This window comes from Notamacropus eugenii, chromosome 2, assembly GCF_028372415.1.
Source record: "Notamacropus eugenii isolate mMacEug1 chromosome 2, mMacEug1.pri_v2, whole genome shotgun sequence".
Lineage (NCBI taxonomy): Eukaryota > Metazoa > Chordata > Mammalia > Diprotodontia > Macropodidae > Notamacropus > Notamacropus eugenii.
In genome coordinates, this window is record NC_092873.1 from 38,681,996 (window position 1) to 38,696,938 (window position 14,943).

The window sequence follows — 14,943 nt, forward strand, 5'->3', positions numbered from 1 at the left end:
CCTACTACACTCATGGTTAGGTTATAGAGGTCTTTCAGGACCAATCTTTGGACTTGGGGTTTTATCTTGTGGAAAATAGGGAATTCTCATGAAGATGTTTTTGGGGAAGGGGCTGACTCGTCTACATAGGGGTTTTAGAGAATTAATCTGACAGGAGGGTGTGGGGTGCCTGGAGGCAGGTAATCCAATGAGGCAACTGATTCCCTCTGAGCTGCCAGCTTGCTCTTGGAGGCCCTGGCTCGTGATGAACAAATTCTGTGATGAGATGATGATTGGGCCACATCTTCTCATTCGTAATCCATCTGCTGCATGGCCTGAGGAATGTGAGGCAGCCTTGTCAGGGCCTGGAATGAAGAGAATGTGGCCCCCACAGAGACCCCGGGCGACTTGATGGGTGTCCCCCTCCCTGTTTTATCCCCTCATGCCCATCTCCCCTAAAAGGACATTAGTTCTTGGCAGTTGTGTCTTCTCATAGACTGTTTTATTTGTGAGCTCTTTTCATTCTTTCTTTCTTTTTTTTTTTTTTTGCTCCTTAATGTATTAACTTTGGAGGTCTGTCCTCTGAGTAGAAGCACATGTTGTTAATAAATCCCTGTTCTGTGTTTTATGTCTTTCTAACAGTTCAGCAGCATTGTTCTCCCAGACTTTCTGTGGCCCAGCCTTTGAGAGCATCTCACTGCTCCCATATGCTGAGAGTTGTCAGAGGCAGTCTTCGAAAGCCAGGTTCCCCAAAAGGAGCCTCTGAAGCCCTGACAAACTCAGTGTGGAACGCCTGTGGCGAGTGACATGAGGTCCAACAGCCTTTCCTGCCCCTCTTGTGGCCTCCCCCATGGAATTCCCCAGCCCTGGAAGACCCTAGTCCCAGTCTTTCCTCCCTCAGTCACAGCAAATGAGAAAATTGGGGTCTTGGGCTTGAGATTGCAGGACCCAGTTACCTTTACTGGCTTGGCCTTTTCATGAGCACCATCCCTTCTTTTCCCTTCCCATCACAGAACAAAAGGCATTATGAAAACTCCCATCTGTGAGAGGGAATAGAGGACTCCTCCCTCTCTACGTTCTACCTCCTCCCCTGTTCTGTAGGACTAACCTTGAGGACCTGTCAGCTACTTCTCTTGGGTATCTTGTGTCTTTCTCTCCACAGGCTCCTTCTCTTTTCCTTAAAAATGAGAGTTTCCTTATGGTTTTAAAAAAAGTCTTCCTTCATGCTTGTCCCTTCCTTAACCTACTGCCCTGTCTCTCTCTTCTTCTTTGTCATAATATGAATGAATGAAAAAACGGTACTTATGTGTTTACTCTGGGCCAAGCACTACACTAATTGCTTGGACCACAAGTAAAAGGCAAGAAAGTCTCTGTTCTTAAGGCGCTCACACTCTACTAGGGGAGGTACCATATGAAACATGAGGTTCAGCTTCGAGTCAGAGGGGAAGGCCCTGTGGTCCTCAGGGCACAGCACTAAAGCACATGGGCAGGCATCTTCCTTTGTGCTGTTTCTGTTGACAAGACCATTTCCGTTTTGAATGTTGAATCAGGAAATTTAAGGGTCCTGAGTAGCTCTGGCTGCTGAAGAAGGTGGGGGCTGAGCTGAGAGTTCACTTCTCCCTAAGGATTGCCCCCCTGGCCAGTATCTGGGGGCTAGGCTGGTATCAGGACTGAGCATGTGGGGATCACTGGAATGAGTCTTTTATGCCTGGGCTGACCAGCAGCACTAAGATCTGCCGATATTATTTCCTGTGAGGTACACAGTTAAGGCATGATCATTCCCATTTTACAGATTCAGGGAGGGCATGATCACACACCTTAATCCCTTATTCCCACCTATCAGCTGTGACCTTTGAGAAAGTCATCTCCGTGACCACCTCCCCTGTCACCGAATCCAGTGGCTTTTGCTCCTTGGTGTGTTGTGCCATCCTAATCAGCTGAGCGACTTCGGACACCTCAGCACTTCTCTTCAGTTCGTTTTCCTCCTCAGGTTCCATTGTCAAATGTAAACCCAGATTCAACTGTGGCAAAGTGTCCAGATCCTCTGCCATGGCCTGTTTTACTCCCAGAAACCTCAGTAGGGTGGTTCTGAGGGAGGAGGAAAAGGAGACAGCTGGCCCTAGGGATGGAGATTTAGAAGAGACCTTAGAGATCATCTCGTCTACAGAGGAGGAAACTGAGGCCCAGGCTCAGAGCAAGGATCCAAATCTAGGTCTCTTGACTCCATTCCATCAATAGATATTTTTTAAGTGCCTGCTCTGAGTCAGGCACTGTGCTAAGTCTTATTTTCTTTTCTCTATCACCATACGGCGAATAATAATAAGAATTAAGGTCCTTGAGTAGTGAACGTTTTGTAGAGGGGTAAAAACTTGACCCAGAGCAGCTAGGTGGCTCGTTGGATAGAGCACTGGGCCTGAAGTGAGGAAGACTCATCTTCCTGTGTTCAAATCTGGCCTCAGACACTTACTAGCTTTGTGACCCTGGGCAAGTCATTGTTTGCCTCAGTCTCCTCATCTGTAAAATGAACTGTAGAAGGAAATGGCAAGCCACCCTAATATTTTTGCTAAGAAAAACCCACATGGAATCACAAAGAGTCAGATTTGTCCTGGCCTTGGCAGATGTGAAACATTAGGCTTGATGTTCTGCAAGATCACTGCCAGTTCTAATATCATGTGATCCAAAAGGTGTTTGTAGTTTAATAGAATTCAACACCAAAACAGACCTTGTGCCTGGCAGCAAGACTGTTCAGGAAACTCGGCTGAGTCAAGAGCAGAGCCAGAGAGGGCAGATTTGGCTGCCCTGGCAGCCTCACCAAAAGTCTTCATGCCATGTTCCTACATGCCAGCCATCTGCCTTGAGGTCCTGGGTTGGTGATGAGGTCACCATGTCCAGCCTGCTCCAAAGCTGGCACATTGCTACTACTCCCTGGCTATCTTCCCTGCTGTGGTGCATGTAGCCTTCACCATCAGACCATTCCTACCGTTTCAAAAAAATGACACAACCTTGGATTGCCCCATGACTCCGTCCTCAGAACTTCTCTGTCCAAAGTACCTCTCATGGTCCCCACTGCCCTGCGAGAAGAAGAAAAGCTCCCTGAGGGCAGAAATTGGCTTGACTTTTGTGTTTTCTGGCAACATAGTAAGTACTTAATACTTTTTTCTTTCATCCATTCATTCCTACTTCCTGGTAATTAATAAGAAAGTCATTCCTTTCTTCCTTTGAAAATTGTACAGGCTGAGGTGTATGGAGAGGTTGCAGTCTACACCAGCAGAGAGAATACCCGCACATACAATCAAAAGGCTTTTTCTGTACAGCTGTCAGTATATCATGGAATAAAAACTTAGGCTACATTATCTAGAAGGGCCCTGAGGGACCACCTCACCTCATTCCTTCATTTTGGAAAAGAGGAAACGCTAGCCCAGCAAGAAGCAAAGTGTAATAGAGAGTTGGTGCAGAAAGGAGCCTGGAACCAGCTCTCATCATCATCTATGTTAATATATGGAGAGAACAGCCTGCACTTTGACCTAGGCTAGCGTCTAGGAGGCCACTGACTGAACAGGAAGCCTCCCCCTCTTGACTCCTGAAAATTTCCATTGGATGTGTCTCCTGCTCCAGCTGCTGCTCCTCTGTGTGCATGAACAGATGGCCACGTGACCAGGGTTGGGCTTGGCATCAGCCCTAATTGCAGGACCAGTGAGACCCCATTTCCAAAGGATGGCCGGGATGAGCCTAGAGTCCTGACAGGGATGAGCCAACAGCCTCTCCAGGGAACAGGCAGCATATGGAGGGAGGAAAGTCTCCAAGCCTCTCCAGGGAATATTGTGTGGTTGTCAGGAGTGGCTCCCATTCAGAGGGTGGGGGAGAGACTGCAGGTGTTCAAGTGCTCCCCATCACCTGGGTCTTGGTGCCGGCAGCAGAGCCCCCTGGCAGTTCCTTCTCCCCCCTCTGAAGATGTGAACTCGCCACCCTCCTGGTGCCTATGCCTCATAAAGAGTATGCTGTGGAGTGTGACCCAGAGTTTGAAGTTTACAGCATCTTTAAAGTGTTTTTCTAAAGAAAAGAGAGAGTTAGAGAAAGGCATCTCTCATTTGTAACTGATGGACTTACTGTCAGGGGAGAAGGCATCTTGTCAGGAAGGGTAGGAGCAGGACCCATCTGAGTCAGGGGCTCTTCCTGGCTGGGGTGAGGTTTTCCCTTTAACAAAAAAAGATCTAGGCCTTGTCTTCAGGGATCTTCGGCCACACAGTGTAGTGGAAGGAGCATTGAACTTGAAGTCAAAAGGCCTGGATTCCACTACTTACTAACCATTTGACCTTGACCAGTCACCTAATCTCTCTAACCCTTGACTTTTCTCATCTGCACACTAAAACTTGATTTATAAAATAACATCTTAGGGTTGGCAAGATGCTTTACATTGATTATCTAACTTGGTCTTCACAGCCCTGAAGGTGGATTCTCTAGGACTCCTTACCCCTGTTTTACTGATGAGGAAGCTGGGACCAGGTCAGACCCTTACCAGCTATGTGACCTCGGCCAGCTCTCTGGACCTCTGGGCTTCAGCTTTTCCATCTATGAAATGGACAGGTTGGACTGGGTGAGAGCTCAGGGGGCTCTTCGAGGACTAAATGAGCATTTTAAGCCCTTTCCATCCTAACTACATGTTGTTCTCCAGTGGCCTTGCTCTTCCTCAGATAGGTGTTCCATCCCATGTTCTCACTTCAGCACAGGCTGTTCCATGCCCCACCCCCCCACAGATTCTGCTTAAGTGACTGACACCTTCTGCATCAGAGCTTTCCTGACTTCTTGAGCTGCTCAGCATCTTCCTCCTCCATGTTTATCTGGTCTTTATTTTCTCTCTCTTGTATAGTCTTATTTATATATGTGTGATCCCTGGTGGGATTGAAGCTCCTGGGGGAGAGGAACAGCCCCCAGTTTTTGTCTTCATAACACCAACACCAACCCCCTTACATGCAAGTGTACATGTACACACACGCGTGCACACACATATTGCTTGGACTTAAAAGCTTGTTAACTGACTAAATTGATAAAATATATTTTCTGTATAAGACACTCATTTGTTCATGCATAAAAGTTTTGAAGATTGGTTAGTAACATTTTGAAGAAATCAAAGAATGACTATTTATTAGGTAGTAACCATTTGCCAGCCTCTGCTCTGTGTGGGGAGCACTGAGACCAGAGTGAAGCCCCCAAGCTTCCTGTTGAGGGCAAAGAGAGCTCTTCTAACCCTTTTTCCTGAGGTCTGTAATAGGTCTGCATAATAATTAAGTAATCAATAATCTTGTATTAAGCAATTACTGTGTCCCAAGAACCGTGGTAAATGCTACAAAGATACATACGGACATCAGTCAGTCAGAGACTTGTTAGATGCCTACTACGTATACTTATTAGATGCCTACTGTGTGCTGGGCACTGGAGATACAGAGACAGAAAGCAGATCCTGCCCTCAAGGATGTTACAATCCAGTAAGGCGCTTGTACTCCCAAATATAAATTGATAAACAAGGTAACTGCAGGGCATATGACAATAATGACCGCAGACAGCATAGGTTTAAAGTTAGAAGGGACCTTAGAAGGCATCAAGTCCAACTCCCTCAGAGGAGGAAACTGAGGCCCAGTTTCAGTGACTTGCCCAAGGCCACAGAGCCAGCAAGAGTCAGAGGTGGGATTGGAGCCCAGGTACTCCAAGAATCATCCTGATCTCCTAGAGGAGGTTAAATAGGCTAAAAGATTTGGCTAAAGCCATGCATGGCCCCTCTCCCAGCTCCCCGGAGGAAAGTGTCCTTGCCTCTCTGGTGTGAGACAACTCTGCTGCCTCCACTCGGCCCCTTTCCCAGGAGGCAGTTAGTAGACCTCCTCTGGGGCTTCCTCTCTTTCTCCTTCTTGACTTCAGTGCTTTCATGCTGCCCTCTGGTGCTCAGAGTATCCATTACAAGACCCCACCCAAGGCTACTTTTCTTCTGGCTCCCAGCTTCCAGAAGGGCCTGTGGGCTAGCCTTCATGCCCTTTGCCCCCTGCCCTTCGATGGGTCACTGTCTCTTCTCTTCAGAGCTGGAGCTCCTTGACAGCAGGGACTGACAGGCTCCCTCTTCCCTTGGTACTTCCAGCACTCGCTTGACTTTGAGAAGCTGAAGAAATGCTTTTGCATTCATTCATTATTTACTCCCTCTCTTCTTACTCTCCAATACAGTCTGGCTCATCCCTTGAATTAGCACACTCTGCCAAAAGTAGGATCTGTCTGTTCCCTGATACTCACCTCTCAGTTCAGCTTCTTTCTTCTTGTCTTATGGGATGGAGGTGACACCCGTTCCTTGTATCTGCTTAGAGCTATAGAGTTCACCTTCATCTCATCTGTGCTCTTCATTTCTTGCTGGAAGGCCTGCTAGCCACCAACTTCTCCCAGTTTGTGGGGAGCCATGGGCCCCTGAGAAGACATACAAAAGAACAGCAGTATAAAGATGCCTGTGGAAGCATTTTTTTCAAATGTAACTGTTATTTTTCTAAAAATCATTATTAAGTGGGAGCTTTCAGACTCTTGGTATGTTATTTAAGTAAATCTCTAATTAGTAGAATTTTATTCTTTGGGGAGGCAGGATGGGAGTGGATGGGGCAGTGAAGGGGTTATTTCTGAGTAGAAGGGACCTGGCCTTAGGTGGGGAAAGGTATCTCTTTAGCTCTCTGCTACGTAGAGAGGAAGAGTACTGCCCCAGCTCTTCTGTTTGTTTACCAGCATGGCCTTGGGTAAGTCACCTGACTTAGGTCCCTTTCAGCCCCAAATCTTTGATCCCAAGGATTAGAGGAGTTGTAAAGATCTTCCTAGCAATGGAAGCTGTCCCATGTGGATCCACCAGTAGTCTTTATGCAAAGGTTACATGTCAGATCTTGAAGAGAATTCCTATTCAGGCAGTGGTTGGATCAGATAGCCCCTGAGTTTAAAATACTGATAGTACTGCTACTTAATAGAAACAAATGTGATAGTAAAAATGAGTGACCTTGGGCAAGTCACATTCTCTCTCTAGACCTCAGTTTCCTCATCTGTAAAATGAAGGCCGTGGGTTAAATGACCTCTGAAGTTGATTCCTTCGTGATGGAATGGGGGTTTCCCAGTCTATCTCCCCTTCCCCAAATTCTAGCCCTAGAAGCATCATAAGACTTCCAGGGGAATCAAAGAGTTACTTGTGAAGGAAAGATTGGAAGTTCATTGTTTAGTGAACACATTGGCTTCAACACAGACCCCTGAAAGCTCACAAAATCTTATTCAGTGTACGTGTTATGAGATGGCTGCCCTCAGTAACACATTTCCCTCACAGGTTAGTTCCTTAACACATTAATCTACTTCTCCTAATAAGTGTGAACATAATTTATATGTTTATTCCCTTTGAAGACTGAAATCAGGGGGGCTGAGCCTCCTGTGTGGGTGAGTTCCAAAACACCGGAGCTGCCTTTTTAATATTTTGGCATGGTCCCCACCGAGACATGACCTAAGGGTGCAAATTACCCAGCAAAGGACTGGAAATCTATAAATATTAAACTGCCCTGGATTTCCCTGGGCCACATGAAATGCTTATCCCCACAGCCAGGAGGGGGCAGGCAGCTTGTACAAGTGTCTCCAGTGCCATGTAAAGGGGGAATGTTGACTGCCTGCAGAATCTCCCCAAGCGATTGGTGGGGATTGCTTTTGTCCCTTTACTGCCATTGGCAGGATCCCTGGGAAGAGGTGAGAAGGGGGAAAGTGATGAGGAAGGAGGTTGTTCCTAGGAGCCTGCAGCCTGCAAGAAGGTCGCAGCCCAGCCCCACCCTAAGCCAGGGCTCCTGAATCCAGGGTCCCAAGAAGATAGAGGAGAACCTGCCTCTCCTTGTTCAGTTATGTGACTGAGAGCAGTGACCAGGTGTGGATGATGAATCATCAAAATGACATTGTTAGCCTAGTGCCTGGCCCTGCCACAGGTCTAATGGATCAGCTAATAAGCATTTACTACATGCCTACTATGATCTAGACCAACCCCTGGGGATGCAAAGACAAAAGTGAGGCAGCCCCAGCCTTCAAAGAACCTATTTGTAATCAGTGTGTGTGTCTGTGTGTCTGTGTGTGTGTCTGTGTGTGTGTATACACACTGATAGATACACATGTATCTGTGCATGGATATGAAACAAAGAGCATGAAGACACACTCTAAAAAAGCCAGGTGACCAGTTACCCACTAAGTCGAATCCTGCATCATATACTCCGAAGCTGTGTGGCCTTGGACAAACCACATAACCCCACTGAGACTCAGCTTCCTAATCTGTAAAATGGGAATAGTAATCGCGCCTACTTCCCAGGGGCATTGTGAGTAACATCACACCTTCAAATGACATCGAAATTCTGGCTACAATTTTTTAAAATCAGTTTGAGGGGGCCTGTGACAGAAGGGAAGCAGATGCCAGGCCTTCTCACGTGGAGCCGGTCAACCATCTTTCTTATTCTATCTCTTTCCGTCCTCTCCTCTTTCTGGACAAGGCCAGCGCTCTCATGCCTTGCTGTGGTGCAGGGTCAATAAATGGGAGGGACAGACTGACTTCTTTTGCCTGGCTCCGTTCCCTGCCAGACAGGATTGTGGACTAGTCTCTTCTCTCTCCACCCAGGCATCCCCACCCTCATCGTGCTGGACCCAAAGGGAGAGATGATCACCCGACAGGGGCGGGTGGAGGTCTTGAATGATGAAGACTGCCGGGAGTTCCCCTGGCACCCCAAGCCTGTGCTGGAGCTCTCCGACTCCAATGCCGTGCAGCTCAATGAGGGCCCGTGCCTTGTGCTCTTTGTAGGTATGGAGCCCAGCTGGGGGCCCGGGCAGGGGGGAAGGGGCTGCAGCCTTTGATTCAGCTAGCCTGTCTGGGAAGACCAGGCTTGGGGAGGCCCCCTTCTTGACAGCCTCTTTCTGTCCCTAACAATGCCCGACCCAAGGCCTTTGTCTCTTCCCAACCGCTTTGCTTTTGACCCCAATGGTTTATTCATGGCTGTCCTCTCTACAGGATCCCTGCCTGCCCTGCTCCCTTGTGGCTCATTGCCTTCCAGCTGAGAAGAGGTCAGGCCAGGGCTGATCTCCCTTGTCCCCCCACTGCCTACCCCAGACAACTGAAAGAAGCCTTGTCTGGAGGACGCAGGCTTATACATCCCAGTAGGGTGTGGGGGTGAAGGATGTTTGGGCCCTCTCAGGGCTCTGCAGTCCTGGTGGGGTGATCTGCTGAGAGCTCTTTCTTATCCCAAGTGACTGATCATTCATGTCATGATTGTTCAAGACATAGCCCTAAGTTGGGATTATCAAATCCTGCCAGGCTCCTGGAGGGCTCCTGGGGCCAAAGAGACCTCCCAGGCTCATCATCCTCTACCCCAGCCCTCTGGGGACTACTCTCCCAGACCTGGGAATTCAAGGGAAATAAGTGAACCGGGAAGCAAAGGTTCTCCAACAGGTGATTCTCTTGTGTTATCCCTGACAAGAGAGGAAAGAGAAATCAGCCTGGATTTTATTTCAGGGAGGTTACATCAGGTCTGTCTTCAGATGCCTTTTTCTGCACACCCTCTCTGTAGTCCACACAGCCCTGAGGGAACTCCCTGATCCCCTTTTCAAATGAGCTTCTGCTAGAAGTAGGCTAGGAACGAACACATACACTCACATACACTCACACACTCACACACTGCTCTGGTCCAATCACCTTAGTTTTATAAGGGGGCAAACAGCGTCCCAGGGAAGTCAGGTCACCTGCCCAGTCACAAACATCATAAGTAGCATACCTTGCATTTTCCCTGGGACCTTGGAAGTTTTCCCTCATGCCACACAGTCTTGCAGCACCAGCCTGTCAACAACCCTCATTCTCTCCACTTCTAGGTATCCTCTGATTTGGCTGTGGCCTTCAAGTCTAGCTGCCAGAACCAAAGTCTCCATGATGAAGTGGAGGGGGCAGTACATGTGGCGAAAGGAGCTTTGGGCTATTGCTTCTGAGTTCTGGGATGGGGGGCAAAGTACAGGACATGGGGTCAGGACCTAGTCCATGACCTTGGCAAGTTGCCTCCCCCTCAGAGCTGGCCTTGCTGTCCTCTAAGGGCCCTCCCAGTACCACATCAGTAGCCTGTGTTCCTATGGCCCCTTCGTTCTACAGGTGAAGGGCAGCAGGGCCCAAGGGGGCAACATGCCTTACCCATGGTCACATCCCAAGCCCAGAGTAGGAGACAAGACCAGGACACAAGTCTCATGCACCCTAAGCCAGTGCTTTTGCTATTCCCCAATCATGTTTGATTCATGTGGCCCTATCTTCTTACCCTGGTCCTCCCAAAGCTGACCTCCCTTCTTTTCCTCCCCCATAGTCACTAGTCTGGCCCACCCTTGAATCCAGAGCCCACAGCTGAGCACCCAGCTCAGGGATGTAGAGAGCCCACTAGTCAGGGGGTAGAGACAGGCAGCTGCTACCTAGTAATGCCATTTCTTGTAAGGGGAACAAGTGAGCAAAAGAAGTCCAGAGAGGTTGAATGATTTACCCGGGACCACACAGCTTATGAGAGTTCACACCCAGGCCCTCCTGACTCAAGTCTAGGGATTTCTGCAACGAGCATGCTGCCTTTCACTGGGGTGACAACAGACCAGTGTCCATGATGCAACTTGGGGGGATGGTGTGTGGGACCCTCAGAAGCCTGCGGGTTCTTTGCTGTTGGGAGGCAGGGTCTTGGGCACGTGTCCGTTGGAGTCTTGAAGGTCCAGTGGGCCGCCTCCTATGAGAGGGGCTCTCCTAAGGAGCCTGTGGCACCAAGAGCTCCCTGTGACCTCACTGCCCGATGTATCTCCTGGCCCCATTGATCACTAATCAACGCATCCTTGTCTTCTCCTCTCCCCCTGCAGATTCTGAGGATGATGGCGAATCTGACGCTGCCAAGCAGCTCATCCAGCCAATCGCAGAGAAGATAATTGCCAAGTACAAAGCCAAAGAGGAAGAGGCCCCCCTGCTTTTCTTTGTGGCAGGAGAGGTGAGTGAGGGGTTGGGGCCGAGGGCCGGGCATCCCCTACTCTGTGGCCACCCTCAGAGGGACACTTTGCCAGTGCCCTCTCTTCACTGTCATCCTCTGGGGGAGATGCAGGAGCACCGCCCAGATGGGAAAGGCAGAGCACTCGGAGCTTGGTCCTAGCTATGCTTCTGAACTCAGAGTGGTGCAGAACACCAGCTGTGGGGTCAGAGGACCTGGGCTCAGATCCTACCTCTAATGATCATGACCTGGGTGATCTTGGATGTGTCCCTTGAGCTTCATGGGACTCAGTTTCCTCCTCTATGAGAGGAGGGGACTAGACGTGGCCTCTAAAGCCCCTTCCAGCTCTCAGTCTTTGGTCCAATGAGGAAATAATAGAGATGCCCATCCAGATCACTTGAAAGAGTATTCCTAAATCCCTCAGAGATGACCTTCATGGGACTGAACTTCCTTATTATATAGGATTGCCCATCTAGAGCTGGAAGGGACCTCAGAGACTGTCTAATTCAAAACCCTCACTTTACAGATGAGGAAACTGAGGCCGAGAGAGGGGAAGGGACTTGCCCAAGGTCACATAGATAATCTAGGATTTGAACCTGGCTCCTTTGACTCCAGATCCTCTCTCTCTTCTGTTGGAGTTCAGGGGAGAGTTAAGTCTTCTGCATCGAGTTGGGAGCTACAGGATTCACAGTATTTATGGGTAGTTATAGAATTACAGATTTAGAGCAGGGGCCTGGGGGCCACTTTGTCCAATGGCCTCATGTTGTAGATGAGGAGACTGAGGCTGAGAGAAGTGAAGGGACCATTCCAGGTCACACAGGTAGGACATCAGGAGCCATTAGCCCAGCTCAGATGCCATGACACCAGACTCAGCACCCTTTCTACCATACTGCCATGAAATGAATATGCCAGTGGTTTCCCTCCCTATAAAAAATCCAGTGAAATGAGGATCATGGCAAAGGCAGAGAGGTCTAGCACCTGTAAAATGGATTTGAAAAGGCATTCACGAGTCACTTCACTGGGGTCCCAGAGCCTTAGGGAGTGAATCCATCTCCCACATCCTCTTCCTGTTGTGCCTTCTCTCCTCACTGGGGAGTTTCCCCCTGCCATGACCTCATCATCAGGCTTTGGAGAATTTCTTTTGGCTCCAGAGACAGAGGAAGCCAACCAAGGACTTTTCAGAGCTCAGCAGGGAGTCACTGAGCTTGGTGCTGGTCCACTCCCCAGGAAGCTATCCACAGCGGGGCTCTGACTCTGCTTGTCAGTCTCTCCTTGGATTCTCTGGCACTGGGTACAGCAGTGACAAGCCCTCCATTCCAGTCCCTTGGGGGGGGCTCCTCTCCCTTGAGTCCCAGTCTGTGGGAACTCTTTAGCTCCCCTGATCCTCTGTATGGCGTGCTTTGCCCTTCAGGGTAGGTCTTGCTTTTCTCACAAGCCCAGAAATGGTTGTCCATCAGAAGGAGCATGGATTTGCTGAGGAGTGATTTTACCCAAAGCCTGTGAAAATGTGAATATTTCATAAATGAGTCAATGTCTTCTCTGTGAGCTGATTCCTGTTCCTGCCACACTCAGCCGGGCAGGTTGGCAGCTGCAGCTGGACCCTCTGCAGGGGTGACTAGGCTCAATCCCTCAGAAATGGCGAAATCTCTTCAAAATGGCCGCAGTCTGCGCAGGGGCTCTCGGTCCCCTCCCCCAATGCATTTTCACAAGCGTGCTCCCTGCGCAGAGGATGCCTCCCCCACCACCGCCTTTCCCAAGACAGTCCAAAGGCTGTCCATCCATAAGCCTCTTATTGGGAAACACAGATTTTGAAAAGTATCCCCCTCCAGCGGGTGCGCGCCTGCGCCCTGAGTCGGGCTGCAGCTGGAGGTCTGCCACGTATTCATTTCACACTGCGCTGGGTCCCAGGCGAGCCGGAAAGAATGGCCGAACACCCTGAATCACCCATTCATCGCCTCCTCAATAGCCTCTGTGGCTAAGCCCATCTGGGCCCCTTGAGCAGGCCCAGGCTCCCCTGTTCAGCCTTGAGGCTGCAGGGGAAACAAAGCGAGTTGGAAAGGGCCCTCTGCCTTTGGCCCCACAGACAAAGAGGCTGGTGGAGGCCAGCTTGAATGTCAGCTCCATACCCTTATGTAGTAGTAGTGTTTTTAAACAGCCTTGGAATAAAAGGCAGGAGACACGAGGAGGCGGCTTCAGACTCTGAGGCCGCATCCTGAGGGACAGAGGGAGCCCAGGACCCAGTAGGGGGCTGGCATCACAATACTGGGCATAAATGCACCTTCCTGGGCTCCCCTTGAATGGTCAGTGACCAGATTTCCTGGACAGTCGCTGGTTTCAAGAAAGGAAAATCAAGTCGTATTATGGATATACAAAAGTTATGCCCTTTCTTAGACTATATGTCCTGACTTAGAGCTTAGAAGACATAGTCACTGGACCTGAAATTCTGGGCATGGGCAGGGCATCCCAGGATCCTTGAGGTGGAGCTGGAAGGGACCTCAGAGCCCATTTGGACTTAAAGGCAATCAGCAGGCATTAAAATGCCTACTGTGTGCAAGTCACCATGCTAGGTGCTGGGGACACAAAGACGGAATGAAATAATCCTTAACTCTCATGGACAAGGCATAGAGAAGGATATACAGAGTCAGAGGGAGAATTCAGATAAAGTAGTTAAATATGGAGGCATTGGGAGGAAGGGAACAGGGCTAGCGATCAGGAAAGGCCTCAGGAGTTGATGGGTTCGAGCATCCCATCTCCCAAGATAGGGAAGTAATGTCCAGTGAAGCTGCAAAGACAGGTCAGGGCCAGGCAGTGAAGGACTTTAAAAACTAAACAGAGGAGGAAACAGGGAGCCCCTGGAGTTGATTAAACCTCATTTTACAGATGAGCAAACTGAAGCACAGGGAAGTTGATGTCTTGGTCATGAACATTGGGGTTTGGAGGTAGGATCTGTATCCAGGTCCTTTGTCTCCAGAGAGAACACTCTTTGCACTGTCCATCCCTGCCCTCTGTCTCTCCCTGCCCCCATTCTGTAGGGACTGGCTTTATCCATTTATCAGGGACTTTATCAGACTTCCTTGCTGACCTTATATTTGGAGGCTCAGCTTTGTGGCTCTGCGCTTTGGAGTCTGTCCTTGCACCATGTCCAGTCCTATACCCAGTGAAGGGAAGAGCACTTGCTTGGTGCCCATTTTAAACTGGAAAAAAAAATCATTCCTTTCTGCCAGAAAACTAGGGACAGCCCCATATGAGGGAACCATCTTCCATTTTGCTCTTGTCTGCTCAGGAAACTGCATGGCCAAGATGTGGGCTGGGTGTTTGTTTCTTAACCTGGATTTGAATTTTTTTGTTTTAATCCCCAAAGGTATTTAAATTATTTGCCCAGTGATAATCCTGGATCATCTCTTTTAATTTCTAGACTTCCTAGCCAAGTTCTGGTGCTCTCTTGTCACCTTGTCAACACAGGCTGGGAGAGAGAAAATGAGAAAATGAAAATGAGAGAATGAGAATGCTTACATGTACAGGAGAGCCAGGGCCTGACGTACTAATCAAAGAAAACTTGTGGGGCTCAGTTCTTGAGAAAGAGCCTTACCCACCATTTTCCTTCAGGCTTGTCACTTTGAGAGAGAGACATTTTCCCCCAGAAATTATCTGTGGATTCAATTCATCTATCTCCTGTAGTGGCCAAGCATGACCAAAACTGGGCAGTGGAGGCAGGGGAAGTGGGTCTTTTTCTGCCAGGATACCTTAGAGGTCTATAAAAGCATACTTTATGGCGAAGCCACCTCAGGATATATACACAGTCAGCTTCCACACAGGCCTTGGCACTACAGGACCTGCCTCTGGTGTTTACTTCCTGTGTGACACTGGACGAGTCATTTCATCTCCTTGGGTCTCAGTTTCCCTACCTGCCAAATGAGGGCGTTGAACTAGATGGCCTCTGACAATCCTTTTGGCT

At 49.1% G+C, this 14,943-nt stretch overlaps 1 protein-coding gene across 2 annotated transcripts in view; it reads left to right on the forward strand.

Annotated features, from left to right (window-relative positions):
* NXN (nucleoredoxin) overlaps positions 1–14,943 on the forward strand; it is a 168,501-nt gene that overhangs the window by 151,319 nt on the left and 2,239 nt on the right. For both annotated transcript variants that reach the window (XM_072639889.1, XM_072639890.1), the window contains exons 6-7: positions 8,621–8,800; positions 10,867–10,991. In XM_072639889.1, the coding sequence (XP_072495990.1) occupies positions 8,621–8,800; positions 10,867–10,991 (305 nt within the window). The remainder of the gene's footprint in view (positions 1–8,620; positions 8,801–10,866; positions 10,992–14,943) is intronic.